This window comes from Salvelinus fontinalis, chromosome 33 (assembly GCF_029448725.1).
Source record: "Salvelinus fontinalis isolate EN_2023a chromosome 33, ASM2944872v1, whole genome shotgun sequence".
Classification (NCBI taxonomy): Eukaryota; Metazoa; Chordata; class Actinopteri; order Salmoniformes; family Salmonidae; genus Salvelinus; species Salvelinus fontinalis.
This window is the reverse complement of record NC_074697.1, coordinates 10,208,486-10,228,964: the sequence shown is the minus strand read 5'-3', so window position 1 is coordinate 10,228,964 and position 20,479 is coordinate 10,208,486. Positions and strand designations below refer to the sequence as shown.

General features: G+C 42.0%; 1 protein-coding gene across 6 annotated transcripts in view; it reads left to right on the top strand.

Moving 5' to 3' along the window:
- Positions 1-18,605, top strand: part of gria4a (glutamate receptor, ionotropic, AMPA 4a) — a 213,281-nt gene extending 194,676 nt beyond the window's left edge. The window contains exons 16-18 of one of the 6 annotated variants that reach the window (XM_055896675.1): positions 3,825-3,939; positions 7,345-7,482; positions 16,271-18,605. In XM_055896675.1, coding sequence (XP_055752650.1) covers positions 3,825-3,939; positions 7,345-7,482; positions 16,271-16,429 — 412 coding nt within the window. In that variant the 3' untranslated portion in view covers positions 16,430-18,605. Of the gene's footprint in view, positions 1-2,252; positions 2,368-3,824; positions 3,953-7,344; positions 7,616-16,270 lie in introns of those variants that run through there. The other 5 variants (XM_055896676.1, XM_055896677.1, XM_055896678.1 and 2 more) reach the window with 5 other exon arrangements.
- The last annotated feature ends 1,874 nt before the right edge of the window (positions 18,606-20,479 follow it).

Sequence of the window (20,479 nt, the reverse complement as noted above, 5' to 3'; positions counted from 1 at the left end):
TTTTCATTAGTTTCTTTCTCTCCCTCTCCCTCTCCTTCTCTACCTCTCTCTCTCTCTACTTCTTTCTGTCTTTCTCTCTCGCTCTCTCATTAGTTTCTTTCTCTCCCTCTCTCTCTCTCTCTCTCTCTCCCTCTCTACCTCTCTCTCTTTCTTTCTTTCTCTCTCCCCCTCTCTCGCGTTAGATTCTTTCTCTCCCTCTCTCTCTCGTTAGTTTATTTTTCTCCCTCCCTCGCTCCCTCTAGTTTCTCTCTCTCGTTAGTTTCTTTCTTTCCCTCTCTCTCTCTCTCTCTCTCCCCACCTCTCTTTCTCTATCTCTCTCTCTCTCTTTCTCCCCCTCTCTCTCTCCCCCTCTCTTTCTCTCTCCCCCCTCTCTTTCTCTCTCTCTCTCTGTCTCTCTATTTCCCTCTGTCTATGTTGTGTTGAGTTCTTTAGTGCCTGTTAGCTCCATTGTTCTGTTGTATTGCTGTCTGTCCGTCTCTCCGTCCATCCGTCTCTCTGTCCATTGTTCTTTCACTCACTTTCTCTCTTCATAGGGCCACCGATCAGGTAATCTGTCTACTCGTTTGTCATCCTGACTGTCTCATTCCTTCATTCTCAGATATAGAGTGTAATGTATATACTATCTGTTTTTGTACTGAGGCTGATTGTGAATGAAGTTACTAACGGTGATGCCGTTGGGAGGGGCGTAGCACCGTGGCGTTGCCATGACTCCCAGAGCCACCCGGGGGAATTTATAGACACACAGGAAACAAGGTGTTGAAGGGCCTGGCCAACGGGGGGAACAAAAATCTGAAAACTATCCAATTATTTCATAACACCCCAAAAACCAGATCATTTCAATGAAATCAAATCAATTAAAACAAACAAATTGTCACGATCCAATTAATTGATGATTCCCTGAAACATGATCCATAAATTAGTGTGTGTGTTTGTGTGTGTGTGTGTTTGGACCAAGAGGTGTCCCATCTACAGCAGCAGGAATACTGACACCCTTTCTATAACTTTTCCTATAACTTCCCCCTGTGCACCGTGCAAAGATGTCCTCCCACTCCCCTACCCCTTTACAAGGGTTCCTTTTCCACTGAGATAAATGAAGGTTTTCTGTTTCCGAGGGAAAAGTGACAGCCAGTGGACGATAGTCCCCATCTGGCCTATCACTATTCTGGGACTATCGACTGCTGTCTATGGCTTCTCCTGATCATGGGAAAACCTACCAGGACCATGCACGTGGACAGGAGAGCGCACGTCAGGCGAGTGCCCCTGCTCGCGGCAAGCCATTCAAAGCCCTGATTTGATATGATGAATCTTATTATTAGTTTTAAGATATGTAGTTTAAACCATACTTTGGTAATTCATATGATAATATATATTGCTTATATAATTCAAAGTATTTTCCATGTTTGTAAAGCCTTATTCCTTCCCCCTATCCTTCTTATGATGGTGATATTTTCCATGGCTTGCAGCACACCTCGGAGAACTCTCTCTCTCTCTCTCTAGCCTCTCAGCCATGGGGCAGCTCAGTGTACAATTCCACAATAATGACTGTCTTTCTGACTCTCTGTCTGTCCATACCAGACACACACACACACACACACACACACACACACACACACACACACACACACACACACACACACACACACACACACACACACACACACACACACACACACACACACACACACACACACACACACACACACACACAGTGCCAGTGTGAGTGTGTGCTATTTTAGCCCGCAGTCCGTTTTTAGAGGTCGTTTCCCCTCAGGGGTGTGAGGTAGAGAGCTGCCGGGGATTAGGACAGGAGCGGCAGGGACCAGAACACCAGCAGCAGGGTATTAGCTCTGTGTCAGCAGGGGACTGAGATAGGCTTTAACACAACATTTAACCAGGGCTCCACCACTCCCCTTTACTTGCCCTGCTGCACATCATTCAGACAATAGCCTGGTAAAGGTGGACTGAATGAAAGGGGTTTGGGCTATTTGCCTCTGTTGGCTCTCTCTATAGGCTCTATATGTTGAAAGGGTGGGCATTCAATGTTGCAAAGATATCTCTACAATAAAGTGGGATGTAAAAGCTGGAAAAGAGAGAGAAAGAGAAAGAGAAAGGGTTGTCTGGAGGTTTGTACATGTCCACTAATCTGATGCCTTCCAACCAATCACCGGCGTTCCTTTTTCCTCATCCCATTGGCTCATCATTGGCTGATACTCCATCCCTCCTCTGACCAACTATGTTTTATCCCTCTGAAGAAATGCGGTCAACCTGGCCGTGTTAAAACTCAACGAGCAGGGCCTGTTGGACAAATTGAAAAATAAATGGTGGTACGACAAGGGAGAGTGTGGCAGCGGGGGAGGGGACTCCAAGGTTAGCCTCTCTGTCTCCGAACACGGTTCAACCGTGTTCGGGAAGTAATATGTGCATCTGCCCCAGCCACACAGATCCCTGATGAACATAACCACTCCCCCCCCCCCTCCACACACACACTTCGACTCCCCCTGTACTGAAACGAGGGAGGAAAGAAGAGAGATAGGAGAGCAATTACTGTCAAAGCAAGAATATTGGCCCTCTAGTGGATGCTCTGGAGAGAGGAGTGTGGACCAGAACCCTGTAGTGGATGCTCTGGAGAGAGGAGTGTGGACCAGAACCCTGTAGTGGATGCTCTGGAGAGAGGAGTGTGGACCAGAAGGCTGTCAGAACATAGAGCAGGGTTCCCCAGCTGGCCTGCGTGTGGTTTTATTTGAGAAAAAAAAAACAGGGAATCAGATCCAAGTGATTTTAATTTTGTAAATCTGTTCCCATGTATTCCCACACATACAGTATGTGTTTGTATGCAAAAAGTAATAATTAATACTATTTGATTGGATTTATATAGCACTTTTCTACCAACTGAGATACTCAAAGTGCTTTACATAGTTGGGGGAAACTCACCTTATTCACCATCAATGTGTAGCACCCACCTCAGTGATGCACAGCGACCATTTTTGTGGCAGAACTCTCACCACACATCAGCTATCAGGGAGAGAGGTGAGGAGGGATATATGCCAATTAGGAATAAAGGGAATGATGGAATGTGGCCAGGTTGGGAATTTAGCCATGACACCGGGGTGAACAAGACACCCGTTTTAACGTCCCATCCAAAAACGTCCCATCCAAAACACGGACAATGTTCCCAAATGTAATCAAGGTATGAAATTATTATGGTTTAGTGAAATATTATATCTGTTTAGGCTTCTTGTGGTCAATTTGCAGTATAATAATATATATTTTTTATTATGTTCCGGCCCCCTGACCATCTGCTCAAGAAAGAATTCGCCCGTGGTTGAATCTAGTTGATGATCCCTGACGTAGAGGGAGAGATAGAGAGGAAGGATGGACGGATGAACTAGAGCGATGATATACTTCATGTTTTGATTTATTTTATTGTTTGGTGCCTTTTAGATTCATTTTCAGATCTCTTACCCAGGTCTTGTTAATGACGTGCAGTAAATTGCCCCATGCAGTCCCCTCTCTCCCAGTGTGAGTAGGCCATGCCAATAGTCCTGTGTTCACAGTAATTGCCTCTGCTTGTGTAGCGCCGGCTGGGGCAGCATGGGCACGTTACCTGAAGTGATGCAGGGGGGTCCCACTCATATGTCTGTAGCTCGCTTAGCTCTCGCCCCCCTCAGCCCCCCAACGAGCATACACACATGTACTCAGTGGGACCCAGACTGGGTCACTTTTACCAAGCAGTACCATTTATGTGACAGTTCTGACTGTATGTGACCTAATAACATAAAATAACATGACCTATGATGTTATTTATGTTATTTTTACACGCCAAGAACCCCGGTAAACCTTGCGGTTTTGAAACTGAGTGAAGCAGGCGTCTTAGACAAACTGAAAAACAAATGGTGGTACGATAAGGGCGAGTGTGGACCCAAGGACTCGGGAAGTAAGGTCAGTGTCACGGGCAGAGTGGGGGACCAAACACCCTCACTGTGTGACAGACAGGCACGACTCTAGATTAGCCTGGAGACTAAGATTAGCATTAGGATTAGTATCAGGATTAGCATCAGTTACATTTTGATATAATCTAATAATAATATTTGATAGATTACTGTTGAATAGTTCTATCACTGTTAGTATTCTGCCTATGCCACATCTGCCTGTATAATGTGATTATGGCCTTCATAATAATGGCCTTACTCTCAGAATACCATTCAGTTGAATATTCTCTGGTTTACTCTGGGTAGAAGACAAGTCAAAGAGTGGAGAGGTTCTTTGAAACATAATGAGTCTTATAAAACTACAGATAATCTTAGAACATGTAAATTGTCTTTAGAAGAACACTAGAGAGATTCATAGAACATGTGAGTTGTCTTTAGAAGAACACTAGAGAGATTCATAGAACATGTGAGTTGTCTTTAGAAGAACACTAGAGAGATTCATAGAACATGTGAGTTGTCTTTAGAACACTAGAGAGATTCATAGAACATGTGAGTTGTCTTTAGAACACTAGAGAGATTCATAGAACATGTGAGTTGTCTTTAGAACACTAGAGAGATTCATAGAACATGTGAGTTGTCTTTAGAAGAACACTAGAGAGATTCATAGAACATGTGAGTTGTCTTTAGAAGAACACTAGAGAGATTCATAGAACATGTGAGTTGTCTTTAGAACACTAGAGAGATTCATAGAACATGTGAGTTGTCTTTAGAACACTAGAGAGATTCATAGAACATGTGAGTTGTCTTTAGAACACTAGAGAGATTCATAGAACATGTGAGTTGTCTTTAGAAGAACACTAGAGAGATTCATAGAACATGTGTGTTGTCTTTAGAACACTAGAGAGATTCATAGAACATGTGAGTTGTCTTTAGAAGAACACTAGAGAGATTCATAGAACATGTGAGTTGTCTTTAGAAGAACACTAGAGAGATTCATAGAACATGTGAGTTGTCTTTAGAAGAACACTAGAGAGATTCATAGAACATGTGAGTTGTCTTTAGAAGAACACTAGAGAGATTCATAGAACATGTGAGTTGTCTTTAGAACACTAGAGAGATTCATAGAACATGTGAGTTGTCTTTAGAAGAACACTAGAGAGATTCATAGAACATGTGAGTTGTCTTTAGAACACTAGAGAGATTCATAGAACATGTGAGTTGTCTTTAGAACACTAGAGAGATTCTTAGAACATGTGAGTTGTCTTTAGAACACTAGAGAGATTCATAGAACATGTGAGTTGTCTTTAGAAGAACACTAGAGAGATTCATAGAACATGTGAGTTGTCTTTAGAACACTAGAGAGATTCATAGAACATGTGAGTTGTCTTTAGAAGAACACTAGAGAGATTCATAGAACATGTGAGTTGTCTTTAGAACACTAGAGAGATTCATAGAACATGTGAGTTGTCTTTAGAAGAACACTAGAGAGATTCATAGAACATGTGTGTTGTCTTTAGAACACTAGAGAGATTCATAGAACATGTGAGTTGTCTTTAGAAGAACACTAGAGAGATTCATAGAACATGTGAGTTGTCTTTAGAACACTAGAGAGATTCATAGAACATGTGAGTTGTCTTTAGAACACTAGAGAGATTCATAGAACATGTGAGTTGTCTTTAGAACACTAGAGAGATTCATAGAACATGTGAGTTGTCTTTAGAACACTAGAGAGATTCATAGAACATGTGAGTTGTCTTTAGAACACTAGAGAGATTCATTGAACATGTGAGTTGTCTTTAGAACACTAGAGAGATTCATAGAACATGTGAGTTGTCTTTAGAACACTAGAGAGATTCATAGAACATGTGAGTTGTCTTTAGAACACTAGAGAGATTCATAGAACATGTGAGTTGTCTTTAGAAGAACACTAGAGAGATTCATAGAACATGTGAGTTGTCTTTAGAACACTAGAGAGATTCATAGAACATGTGAGTTGTCTTTAGAAGAACACTAGAGAGATTCATAGAACATGTGAGTTGTCTTTAGAACACTAGAGAGATTCATAGAACATGTGAGTTGTCTTTAGAACACTAGAGAGATTCATAGAACATGTGAGTTGTCTTTAGAACACTAGAGAGATTCATAGAACATGTGAGTTGTCTTTAGAACACTAGAGAGATTCATAGAACATGTGAGTTGTCTTTAGAACACTAGAGAGATTCATAGAACATGTGAGTTGTCTTTAGAACACTAGAGAGATTCATAGAACATGTGAGTTGTCTTTAGAACACTAGAGAGATTCATAGAACATGTGAGTTGTCTTTAGAACACTAGAGAGATTCATAGAACATGTGAGTTGTCTTTAGAACACTAGAGAGATTCATAGAACATGTGAGTTGTCTTTAGAAGAACACTAGAGAGATTCATAGAACATGTGAGTTGTCTTTAGAAGAACACTAGAGAGATTCATAGAACATGTGAGTTGTCTTTAGAACACTAGAGAGATTCATAGAACATGTGTGTTGTCTTTAGAACACTAGAGAGATTCTTAGAACATGTGAGTTGTCTTTAGAACACTAGAGAGATTCATAGAACATGTGAGTTGTCTTTAGAACACTAGAGAGATTCTTAGAACATGTGAGTTGTCTTTAGAACACTAGAGAGATTCATAGAACATGTGAGTTGTCTTTAGAACACTAGAGAGATTCTTAGAACATGTGAGTTGTCTTTAGAAGAACACTAGAGAGATTCATAGAACATGTGAGTTGTCTTTAGAAGAACACTAGAGAGATTCATAGAACATGTGAGTTGTCTTTAGAACACTAGAGAGATTCTTAGAACATGTGAGTTGTCTTTAGAACACTAGAGAGATTCTTAGAACATGTGAGTTGTCTTTAGAAGAACACTAGAGAGATTCTTAGAATATCAGAGAACTTTTAAGAATGCCAGTGAAGTTCTTAAAATACCTGTGGACCTTCACCAAGACTGTCTGAATAGAATACTTTATCATTACTCATCCAAAAGCCTGACTAATACGATGACTGAATATACTTTAATTGGTATGATGTACTAGTCATCCTCGACTTAATACTTAATACTTGTAGCAATATTAAAATGTTTATTTACTTAAATTGTAGTCATGCTTTAGTAGTAGATATGCAGTTGATGTAGTACTACTGTCATAGTAGTAGTAATATATATATTATATGCACTTGTAGATAATACGCTTTACTGATGGTAGTAGTAGAAGTGCTTCCCGTAGTAGACCAGTCATAGTAGTGGTAGATGCTGAAGTTTTTTGTAGAAGTAGACGTTATTGTGCTGAAAACTAAATAACTAAGCTGCCTGTTCTGTGTCTCACTAGCTCCACTGTCTCTCTCTCTCTAACCCCTGTGCTCTCCGTCCCCCCTCCCAGGACAAGTCCTCCCAGGCCCTGAGCCTGAGCAACGTGGCTGGGGTCTTCTACATCCTGGTGGGGGGTCTGGGCCTAGCCATGCTGGTGGCCCTGGTCGAGTTCTGCTACAAGTCGCGTGCCGAGGCCAAGCGCATGAAGGTGGACCTTAGCCCCCCTCACTGCCCCAGCCCCTCTCCCAGCACCCAGAATTTAGCCACTTATAGAGAGGGGTACAACGTATACGGCTCCGAGGGGGTCAAGATATAGGGGTAGGACTTAGGGCCTCCTATAGGTGGGCTGGTGTGAAGTTTCTTGTGCGTGTAGCCTCTAGCAACAGCAAACCAGTGTTGTTGTGACTGTGGTGAAGCATTGTGGAACCAATGTGCTTTTGTTTTTCCCTTTATTTTCCTGTTGTGACAGCTTCTTATGTTTCAGTTTTTGTTTGTTTTTCTGATCGTTGATGTGTAGCGCTTCACCCCAGAGCACTCTGGGGGCAGGTGGCAGATTGGTTCCATCGTCTTTGGCTGCAGATGATGATGATGATGAGGATGTTCTACACCTGCATTCTGTCCATACTCAGTACACTACACATACAGCACATAAGACATAGAACATTGGTGCACATCTCCTGTCCTCAAGGCCCGCACTGTCTGCTGGTTTTAACACTGTTCTAATAAGTGACTGATTTAGACCTTGGTAAGCAGGTGTATGGACCATCTCTCTATTCAATCAATAACATTGATTGACCAGTTAGGTACTAAGGAGAACAGAAAACCAGCAGGACTGCTTCATTGGAGGACTGGAGTTTTACAGACAAGTTAAGCCCCCTGTCAGAGTTCTAGAATTGTAGACTTGTTCTAGAAATGCCCAAACATCCTGAATGAGGTGGAGTTAGAAAAACATCCTGAATGAGGTGGAGTTAGAAAAACATCCTGAATGAAGTGGAGTTAGAAAAACGTCCCGAATGAGGTGGAGTTAGAAAAACATCCTGAATGAGGTGGAGTTAGAAAAACGTCCCGAATGAGGTGGAGTTAGAAAAACATCCTGAATGAGGTGGAGTTAGAAAAACATCCTGAATGAGGTGGAGTTAGAAAAACATCCTGAATGAGGTGGAGTTAGAAAAACATCCCGAATGAGGTGGAGTTAGAAAAACATCCCGAATGAGGTGGAGTTAGAAAAACATCCTGAATGAGGTGGAGTTAGAAAAACATCCTGAATGAGGTGGAGTTAGAAAAACATCCTGAATGAGGTGGAGTTAGAAAAACATCCCGAATGAGGTGGAGTTAGAAAAACATCCCGAATGAGGTGGAGTTAGAAAAACATCCCGAATGAGGTGGAGTAAGAAAAACATCCTGAATTTTTATTTATTTATTTATTTTATTTAACCTTTATTTAACCAGGTAGGCAAATTGAGAACACGTTCTCATTTACAATTGCGACCTGGCCAAGATAAAGCAAAGCAGTTCGACACATACAACAACACATAGTTACACATGGAGTAAAAACAAACATATAATACAGTGAAAAAGATAAAAAAAATAAGTCTATATACAATGTGAGCAAGTGAGGTGAGATAAGGGAGGTGAAGGCAAACAGATATATGTATAAATAAATAAAAATATAAAAAGGCCATGGAGGCGAAGTGAGTACAACACAGCAAGTAAAATAAAAACTAAAAAAACACTGGAATGGTTGGTTTGCATTGGAAGAAAGTGCAAAGTAGAGACAGAAATAATGGGGTGCAAAGGAGCAAAATAAATTAATAAATAAATACAGTAGGTAAAGAGGTAGTTGTTTGGGCTAAATTGTAGATGGGTTATGTACAGGTGCAGTAATCTATGAGCTGCTCTGACAGCTGGTGCTTAAAGCTAGTGAGGGAGATAGGTGTTTCCAGTTTCAGAGATTTTTGTAGTTCGTTCCAGTCATTGGCAGCAGAGAACTGGAAGGAGAGGCGTCCAAAGGAAGAATTGGTTTTGGGGGTGACTAGAGAGATATACCTGCTGGAGCGCGTGCTACGGGTAGGTGCTGCTATGGTGACCAGCGAGCTGAGATAAGGGGGGACTTTACCTAGCAGGGTCTTGTAGATGACCTGGAACCAATGGGTTTGGCGACGAGTATGAAGCGAGGGCCAGCCAACGAGAGTGTACAGGTCGCAGTGGTGGGTAGTATATGGGGCTTTGGTGACAAAACGGATGGCACTGTGATAGACTGCATCCAATTTATTGAGTAGGGTTTTGGAGGCTATTTTGTAAATGACATCACCGAAGTCGAGGATTGGTAGGATGGTCAGTTTTACAAGGGTATGTTTGGCAGCATGAGTAAAGGATGCTTTGTTGCGGAATAGGAAGCCAATTCTAGATTTGACTTTGGATTGGAGATGTTTGATGTGGGTCTGGAAGGAGAGTTTACAGTCTAACCAGACACCTAGGTATTTGTAGTTGTCCACATATTCTAAGTCAGAGCCGTCCAAAGTAGTGATGTTGGACAGGCGGGCAGGAGCAGGCAGCGATCGGTTGAAGAGCATGCATTTGGTTTTACTTGTATTTAAGAGCAGTTGGAGGCCACGGAAGGAGAGTTGTATGGCATTGAAGCTCGCCTGGAGGGTTGTTAACACAGTGTCAAAAGAAGGGCCAGAAGTATACAGAATAGTGTCGTCTGCGTAGAGGTGGATCAGAGAATCACCAGCAGCAAGAGCGACATCATTGATGTAAACAGAGAAGAGAGTCGGTCCAAGAATTGAACCCTGTGGCACCCCCATAGAGACTGCCAGAGGCCCGGACAACAAACCCTCCGATTTGACACACTGAACTCTATCAGAGAAGTAGTTGGTGAACCAGGCGAGGCAATCATTAGAGAAACCAAGGCTGTCGAGTCTGCCAATGAGGATGTGGTGATTGACAGAGTCAAAAGCCTTGGCCAGGTCAATGAATACGGCTGCACAGTATTGTTTCCTATCGATGGCGGTTACGATATCGTTTATGACCTTGAGCGTGGCTGAGGTGCACCCATGACCAGCTCTGAAACCAGATTGCATAGCGGAGAAGGTGTGGTGTGATTCGAAATGGTCGGTAATCTGTTTGTTGACTTGGCTTTCGAAGACCTTAGAAAGGCAGGGTAGGATAGATATAGGTCTGTAGCAGTTAGGGTCAAGGGTGTCCCCCCCCTTTGAAGAGGGGGATAACCGCAGCTGCTTTCCAATCTTTGGGGATCTCAGACGACACGAAAGAGAGGTTGAAGAGGCTAGTAATAGGGGTGGCAACAATTTCAGCAGATAGTTTTAGAAAGAAAGGGTCCAGATTATCTAGCCCGGCTGATTTGTAAGGGTCCAGATTTTGCAGCTCATTAAGAACATCAGCTGACTGTATTTGGGAGAAAGAGAAATGGGGAAGGCTTGGGCGAGTAGCAGAGGGGAGGGCAGTGCTGTTGTCCCGGGTAGGGGTAGCCAGGTGGAAAGCATGGCCAGCCGTAGAAAAATGCTTATTGAAATTCTCAATTATAGTGGATTTGTCGGTGGTGACAGTGTTTCCTATCTTCAGGGCGGTTGGAAGCTGGGAGGAGGTGTTCTTATTCTCCATGGACTTTACGGTGTCCCAGAACTTTTTTGAATTTGTGTTGCAGGAAGCAAATTTCTGCTTGAAAAAGCTAGCCTTGGCTGTTCTAACTGCCTGTGTATATTGGTTTCTGGCTTCCCTGAAAAGTTGCATATCACGGGGGCTGTTCGATGCTAATGCAGAACGCCATAGGATGTTTTTCTGTTGGTTAAGGGCAGTCAGGTCAGGAGAGAACCAAGGGCTATATCTGTTCCTGGTTCTAAATTTCTTGCATGGGGCATGCTTATTCAAGATGGTGAGGAAGGCATTTTAAAAAAATGACCAGGCATCCTCTACTGACGGGATGAGATCAATATCCTTCCAGGATACCCCGGCCAGGTCAATTAGGAAGGCCTGCTCGCTGAAGTGTTTCAGGGAGCGTTTGACAGTGATGAGTGGAGGTCGTTTGACCGCTGACCCATTACGGATGCAGGCAATGAGGCAGTGATCGCTGAGATCTTGGTTAAAAACAGCAGAGGTGTATTTGGAGGGCAAGTTTGTTAGGATGATATCTATGAGGGTACCCGTGTTTACGGAATTGGGGTGGTACCTGGTAGGTTCATTAATAATTTGTGTGAGATTGAGGGCATCAAGCTTAGATTGTAGGGTGGCTGGGGTGTTGAGCATGTTCAAATTTAGGTCGCCTAGCAGCACGAGCTCTGAAGATAGATGGGGGGCAATCAGTTCACATATAGTGTCCAGAGCACAGCTGGGGGCAGAGGGTGGTCTATAGCAGGCGGCAACGGTGAGAGACTTGTTTTTAGAGAGGTGGATTTTTAAAAGTAGAAGTTCAAATTGTTTGGGAACAGACCTGGATAGTATAACAGAACTCTGCAGGCAGTCTTTGCAGTAGATTGCAACACCGCCCCCTTTGGCCGTTCTATCTTGTCTGAAAATATTGTAATTGGGGATAAAAATGTCTGAATTTTTGGTGGTCTTTCTAAGCCAGGATTCAGACACGGCTAATACATCCGGGTTGGTAGAGTGTGCTAAAGCAGTGAACAAAACAAACTTAGGGAGGAGGCTCCTAATGTTAACATGCATGAAGCCAAGGCTATTACGGTTACAGAAGTCATCAAAAGAGAGCGCCTGGGGAATAGGAGTGGAGCCAGGTACTGCAGGGCCTGGATTCACCTCTACATCACCAGAGGAACAGAGGAGAAGTAGGATAATAGTACGGCTAAAAGCTATGAGAATTGGTCGCCTAGAGCTACCAGAGCAGAGAGTAAAAGGAAGTTTCTGGGGGCGATAAAATAGTTTAAAGGAATAATGTACAGACAAAGGTATGGTAGGATGTGAATACAGTGGAGGTAAACCTAGGTATTGAGTGATGATGAGAGAGATCTTGTCTCTAGAAACATCATTGAAACCAGGTGATGTCATCGCATATGTGGGTGGTGGAACTGCAGGGTTGGATATGGTATAGAGAGCAGGGCTAGAATCTCTACAGTGAAATAAGCCAATAAACACTAACCAGAACAGCAATGGACAAGGCATATTTACATTAAGGAGAGGCAAGCTTAATCGAGTGATAAATAAGGGTCCAGTGAGTAGAGGTTGGTTGGGGTCGTGGCGATCCAGACAGCTGGCCGGGTATATGGCTATCGGTAGCAGCATAGGATGGAGGTCTGTTTGTAGATACCTCGTGCGTTTCCGTCGGTAGGTTCCGTGTAGTGGGGTTTTGTTCAGATAGCAGCCGATAAGACAGCTAACGATTAGCGGGCCTCAGATGAGCGTTCAGGTAACGCCGGGACGGAGGTGCCGGTTGGATAAATCCCTCGGGCAGATAACGTCGGCAGTCAGTCGTGAAGGCCCGGTGGGGTTCCGTATCTGCAGCAGCAACAAAGAAGCGGGTCCGGATGGTGATGGAACTCCTCAGCTGGCTAGCTCCAGCATGATTTGAGTTAGCTCCGGGGTCGACGTAAGCCAATAGTCACACGGTATGCAGCTAGCTAGCTGCGAAATCAAGGTGCAAAATAGAGGCTGAGGCTGCGGTTGGAATCCGGGGAAACTGAGAGAAAAAAAGTCCCGGAATGCTCCGGTCCGAGTCGCGTTGCACTAAAGTGCCGGTAGATTATCGAGCTAGAGGAATAGCTGATGACCGCAAAACGTGGGCAGCTGAAACACCAACGCTAGCCAGCAAACCGGCTAATTTCGGGGCAGCTACAGATTAGCTTCTGGCTAGCTATCGGAGTAGCTTCTGGATTAGCTTTCAGGCTAGCTTCTGAATTAGCTTTCAGGCTAGCTTCTGAATTAGCCCCTGGCTATCTTCCACGATGGATTTTCAGATTGAGGTGAATAGTACTTATTGTAATTGGTGAAGCGGGTTGCAGGAAAGCATTTTGCAGGAAAGCTTTTGTAGTTGAGTTCTTGGATAATAAAATAAATAAAAGATATGTGAAGAAAAGGAGTAAATATATATATATACAGGACACGACACGACAACACGGAAAAAATACGTCTGAACTGCTAAGCTACCTTGGTTGAGAATGAGGTGGAGTTAGAAAAACATCTTGAATGAGGTGGAGTTAGAAAAACATCCCGAATGAGGTGGAGTTAGAAAAACATCCTGAGTGAGGTGGAGTTAGAAAAACATCCTGAATGAGGTGGAGTTAGAAAAACATCCTGAATGAGGTGGAGTTAGAAAAACATCCCGAATGAGGTAGTTAGAAAAACATCCTGAATGAGGTGGAGTTAGAAAAACATCCTGAATGAGGTGGAGTTAGAAAAACATCCTGAATGAGGTGGAGTTAGAAAAACATCCTGAATGAGGTGGAGTTAGAAAAACGTCCCGAATGAGGTGGAGTTAGAAAAACATCCCGAATGAGGTGGAGTTAGAAAAACATCCTGAATGAGGTGGAGTTAGAAAAACATCCCGAATGAGGTGGAGTTAGAAAAACATCCCGAATGAGGTGGAGTTAGAAAAACATCCCGAATGAGGTGGAGTTAGAAAAACATCCCGAATGAGGTGGAGTTAGAAAAACATCCTGAATGAGGTGGAGTTAGAAAAACATCCTGAATGAGGTGGAGTTAGAAAACATCCCGAATGAGGTGGAGTTAGAAAAACATCCCGAATGAGGTGGAGTTAGAAAAACATCCTGAATGAGGTGGAGTTAGAAAAACATCCTGAATGAGGTGGAGTTAGAAAAACATCCTGAATGAGGTGGAGTTAGAAAAACATCCCAAATGAGGTGGAGTTAGAAAAACTGTACAAAACCTCACCTCACCGTACAAACCTCACTTTACAAAACCCTCACCTTACTGTACAAAACCTAACCTTACTGTACAAAACCTCACCTTACAAAACCTCACCTTACTGTACAAAACCTCACCTTACAAACCTCACCTTACTGTACAAAACCTCACCTTACAAACCTCACCTTACTGTACAAAACCTCACCTTACTGTACAAATCCTCACTTTACAAAACCTCACCTTACTGTAAAAAAATCTCACCTTACAAACCTCACCTTACTGTACAAAACCCCACCATACTGTACAAATCCTCACTTTACAAAACCTCCCCTTACTGTACAAAATCTCACCTTACTAACCTCACCTTACTGTACAAAACCTCACCTTACAAACCTCACCTTACTGTACAAACCTCACCTTACAAACCTCACCTTACTGTACAAAACCTCACCTTACTGTACAAATCCTCACCTTACAAACCTCACCTTACTGTACAAAATCTCACCTTACAAACCTCACCTTACAGTACAAAATCTCACCTCACTAACCTCACCTTACTGGACAAAACCTCACCTTACTGTACAAATCCTCACTTTACAAAACCTCACCTTACAGTACAAAAACTCACCTTGCAAACCTCACCTTACTGTACAAAATCTCACCTTACAAACCTCACCTTACAGTACAAAAACTCACCTTGCAAACCTCACCTTACAGTACAAAAACTCACCTTGCAAACCTCACCTTACTGTACAAAACCTCACCTTACTGTACAAAATCTCACCTTACAAACCTCACCTTACTGTACAAAACCTCACCTTACTGTACAAATCCTCACTTTACAAAACCTCACCTTACTGTACAAAACCTCACCTTACAAAACCTCACTTTACAAAACCTCACCTTACAGTCGTGGCCAAAAGTTTTGAGAATGACACAAATATTACATTTCACAAAGTTTGCTGCTTCAGTGTCTTTAGATATTTTTGTCAGATGTTAACACTCACACCTGTGTTAACGAGAGAATCACTGACATGATCTCAGCTGGTCCTTTTGTTGCAGGGCTGAAATGCAGTGGAAATGTTTTTGGGGGATTCAGTTCATTTGCATGGCAAAGAGGGACTTTGCGATTAATTGCAATTCATCTGATCACTCTTCATAACATTCTGGAGTATATGCAAATTGCCATCATACAAACTGGGGCAGCAGACTTTGTGAAAATTAATATTTGTGTCATTCTCAAAACTTTTGGCCACAACTGTACTGTACAAAACCTCACCTTCCTGTACAAATCCTAAATTTACAAAACCTCACCTTCCATGTTTTTCAAACCAAGACCCCAGAAATGCATGGTCACCTTGAAATGCAGATGTCTCACAAAAACGTATTTGAAACGTATCCTAAGCATCTGTGTGTTTGTTTTTGCCTGCCTTTTTTATACAATGCTAGTTTAAGTAGTCATATACAGGTAACAGCCAAAAGAAAGGAAACACCAACATAAAGTGTCTGAACAGGGCGTTGGGTCCCTACGAGCCGCCAGAACACCTTCAATGCACCTTGGCATAGATCCTACAAGTGTCTGGAACTCTATTGGAGGGATGCGACATCATTCTTCTACAATAAATTACATAATTTGGTGTTTTTTTGTTGATGGTGGTGGAAAACTGTCTCAGGCGTCGCTCCAGAATCTCCCACAAGTGTTCAATTGTGTTGAGATCTGGTGACTGAGACACACACACACCTTAATGAGACCAGTCTTTCAAAGTCACTGAGATCTCTTCTAGCCATAGTACTGGGTACTTTTATACATGACCATAAGCATGATGTAATGTTAACTGCTTAATTAACTCAGGAATCACACCTGTGTGGAATCACCTGCCTTCATTATACTTTGTATCCCTCATTTACCCAAGTTTTCCCTTTATTTTGGCAGTTACCTGTATGTCCCAAATCTTGTGTGTGTGTGTGTGTGTGTGCATTCATTTGTGCTTATGAGCATATGAACATGTATTTGTGTGTTCCTATGTTTTGACAGTGAATTATGTATATGATTCATTAGGATCATATTACAAAAACTCACAAGTGTTTCTTTCTTTCCTCTTTTCCCATTGCCCATCCCTCTCTAATCACCCTGTCATCCTCCCCTGGCTCTTCCCCTCCAGCTGCCCTTTACAGAAGCCATGCGGAACAAGGCTCGGCTGTCAATCACGGGCAGTGTGGGTGAGAATGGGCGTGTCTTAACACCGGACTGCCCTAAGGCCGTCCATGCTGGCCACTCCCTCAGACACCCAGGGCTTACCCTACCATCGGGCCTACCCTGAAAACCAAAAACACACACTGTGCCTTAACCACACACACGGCTACGTCATTACCACCCCGACGCCACACACACAGACACACAGACCAGAGACCGCCAGCAAGCTAACAGCAACAACAGGGAGAGAGGAGGGACAAATATGATGATCACCATCACACTAAAATCCTAATTTGAGCTCCATGAAACAAGGACAACAAGGTGACAAACTAACAGTGTTAGAACACTGACGACGTGGAACCCAAAAGAAAAACTGAGAAAGATAAAAAGATGAAAATGGTGATGATGATGGTGATGATGAAGACTATGAGCAATGTCATGAGCGGGCAGACGTGACTTTATCTGCTCCAATGTGATAGACTGCGTCCTCTAACAAGCCACACCCCTGATCCCCTACCAGGAAACAATGCTTTAGGACAAATCTTCATCATCTTCACTTGCCTACGAAGAATAAGCTCCAGGCGAATCACTTATAAGACCAGAAAACTGTTAACCTGAAAACGTTGGACTGTACAAACCTGCTCTTTCTCCATGAACTGTTCAGACGAACATGCTTTTACAACGCTTTGGTTAGCGTCTCGCAAACACAATGCAGAGATCACTGAAGTTACCGTAATAGATGAAAACTCAACTGATATCTCCAAACTCTTATGACTAACACCACCGTAGGATTCACAGGGGTTTGTAAAAAATGAAAATAAAAAGAGTAATAGCTACTGAAACGATCCATAATAATGACAGTGACGCTAAATAACAACTACATGTATCCCTTCTCTGGGCGGGAAACAGAGGTAAAGCTGTACATTCTGTGAAAAGTGAAGAAAACGTAGAAAGGTAAATCCCCCATATAAGGTATTGTTTTTGACCAGGGCCAGATTTAGCCATCTAGAGCGCTGGTGTAAAGTTGTCCACTATATGGGGGACAGGGTGTCACGTGGGACATGTTGTTTTCCAGTGGAGAGGGAAGGTACTGACTGTTTCAGAAGCTTGCATTTTAAACTGTTGTAAATTACTGTGTAGCAAAACTGAACTCACCTCTCTTTTTTAAACATCTTAGGTAATAATTCATTGCAATAATGAATATAAGAAAATGCCACTTGTAATTATGAATACATCTTTTTATAAATACATATTATATATAATACAAATGAATATATATATATATATATATATATATATATATATATATACACACATCTATAGAGAGCTATAGAAAATGATATGATCACCATTGAGTGAGGCCATGACATATGTTCTGTTAAAGGGTGTTTTGATAATGATAATGATTATGTTCCACAGTCTTTGTATGTCCTAATCCACACTGAATGTCAATCTGACACCCACAAACAAATTTACAAACACGAACACACATCGTCACTTACACAGTGTCAACTCTTACAGAACGATCTTTGACACGAGATGTTTATTTTTTTTCTAGTTGTTTGTTTGTTCCCCGTTTTTATTTCGTTTTTTTGTCCACCATTTTGAGCACATAGCCTCTGTTCGTACAATAGTCCCAGATCTTTGTGTTTATTCCTGTGAAAAGGTTACTTTGTCTGACCGTCTTCTGTTTTAAAGTCTATTGCAGCTGTCTGGATGGGCTAAGAGGAAAGGGAGAAAGAAAAAATAACTAAAATAACTAAATTCAAGTTTATTTTTAAGTACCACACGTTTAAAATGAAAGAGTTCTAACTGAATGGTGGAGTTTGGTGGCATTGACAGCAGTTGCGTGGGTAGTATTGCCTTGGCCCTGGCATTTTGAGCACTGTGTATCTCCTCTCCTCCACTCTTCTCCTCTCCTCCCACTGACAGGGTCCTGCCTAAACTGAGTGTCAATGCACACAAAGTCACCTTGACCTAACCCTTTTCATTAAACCTTTGACCTTCTCTAGCTTTGACCTTTCGACTCTTATAGGCACTGACATGACCAGTCAGTCTTTAAACTAGTCTTTTTCTCTCTCCCTCTCCTAACACTCTAGAGCTTACAAGATATTTAGATCGTTGTTTTAGTTTTCAATCTCCCACCAAATGAACTAATCCCAGGCAGGCACTCCTATCTGTGTATCGTTGAAGCAGACAGACTGACTGCTGGCTGACTACTAACCACCTTAGGTTTTTCTGGGTTTAACACAATCTTTCTTTGTATTAGGTTTCTTTTTCTAGTAAAATATCAACCCCTCTTTTCTCTGTGTATTTCTTTAACCTCTATGGGAACGGTGTGTGTGTCGTCTCCCCCCCCCCCCCCCCCCGTGGGACGGTTGAGCTAACGTGGGCTAATGTGATTAGCATGAGGTTGTAAGTAACAAGAACATTTCCCAGGACATAGACATGTCTGATATTGGCAGAAAGCTTAAATTCTTGTTAATCTAACTGCACTGTCCAATTTACAGTAGCTATTACAGTGAAATAATAACATGCTATTGTTTGAGGAGAGTGCACAGTTATGAACTTAAAATGTATTAAAAAACCAATTAGGCACATTTGGGCAGACTTGATACAACATTTTGAACATATATGCAATGGTTCATTGGATCAGACTAAAACTTTGCACATACACTGCTGCCATCTAGTAGCCAAAATCTAAATTGTGCCTGGGCTGGAATAATACATTGTGACCTTCCCCTTGCATTTCAAAGATGATGGTACAAAAAAAATACAAAATCTAATGTGTTATATTCTCCCACATTCATTTCACATTTCCACAATCTTCAAAGTGTTTCTTTTCAAATGGTGTCAAGAATATGCATATCCTTGCTTCAGGTCCTGAGCTACAGGCAGCGAGATATGGGTATGTCATTTTTGGTGAAAATTGGAAAAAAAGGGTTGGATCCTTAAGAAGTACTTATTTAACGACATGTTTGGTGGTACTCTGTGGGACTTCAAGATTATAGTTTCTGAAGAGTTATTGGAGAAGACCCTTCCAGACATATAGTGTAGTTACTCATTTTCCACATGGAAATTATGACAATGACAATATTGGCAATAACTATAGATATCATTGACATTGACATTACATTTATATAGCCATTGGCACCATACATTGAGTGAACAAAATATTTGGAACACCTGCTCTTTCCCATGACACAGACTGACCAGGTGAATCCAGGTGAAAGCTATGATGCCTTATTGATGTCACCTGTTAAACCACTTAAATCAGTGTAGATGAAGGGGCGGAGAAAGGTTAAAGAGGGATTTTTAAGACTTGAGAAAATTGAGACATGGAATCTCAATGTGTCATTCAGAGGGTGAATGGGCTTGTTTTTTTTTTAAGTGCCTTTGAACGGGGTATGGTAATAGGTGCCAGGTGCACTGGTTCGAGTGTGTCAAGAACTGCAACGCTGATGGGTTTGAATGGTGAATGGACAGAAATGATAACTAGCAGGTATTTTACTGGACAGATATGATAACCAGCGGGTATTTTACTGGACAGATATGATAACCAGCAGGTATTTTACTGGACAGATATGATAACCACTAGTTATTTTACTGGACATATATGATAACCAGCAGGTATTTTACTGGACAGATATGATAACCACTAGTTATTTTACTGGACAGATGTGATAACCAGCAGGTATTTTACTGGACGGATATGATAACCAGCAGGTATTTTACTGGACATATATGATAACCACTAGGTATTTTACAGGACAGATATGATAACCACTAGGTATTTTACTGGACAGATATGATAACCACTAGGTATTTTACTGGACAGATATGATAACCAGCAGGTATTTTACTGGACAGATATGATAACCTGCAGGTATTTTACTGGACAGATATGATAACCAGCAGGTATTTTACTGGACAGATATGATAAACAGCAGGTATTTTAATGGACAGATATGATAACCACTAGGTATTTTACTGGACAGATATGATAACCAGCAGGTATTTTACTGGACAGATATGATAACCAGCAGGTATTTTACTGGAGAGATATGATAACCACTCTGTATTTTACTGGACAGATATGATAACCAGCAAGTATTTTACTGGACAGATATGATAACCACTAGGTATTTTACTGGACAGATATGATAACCAGCAGGTA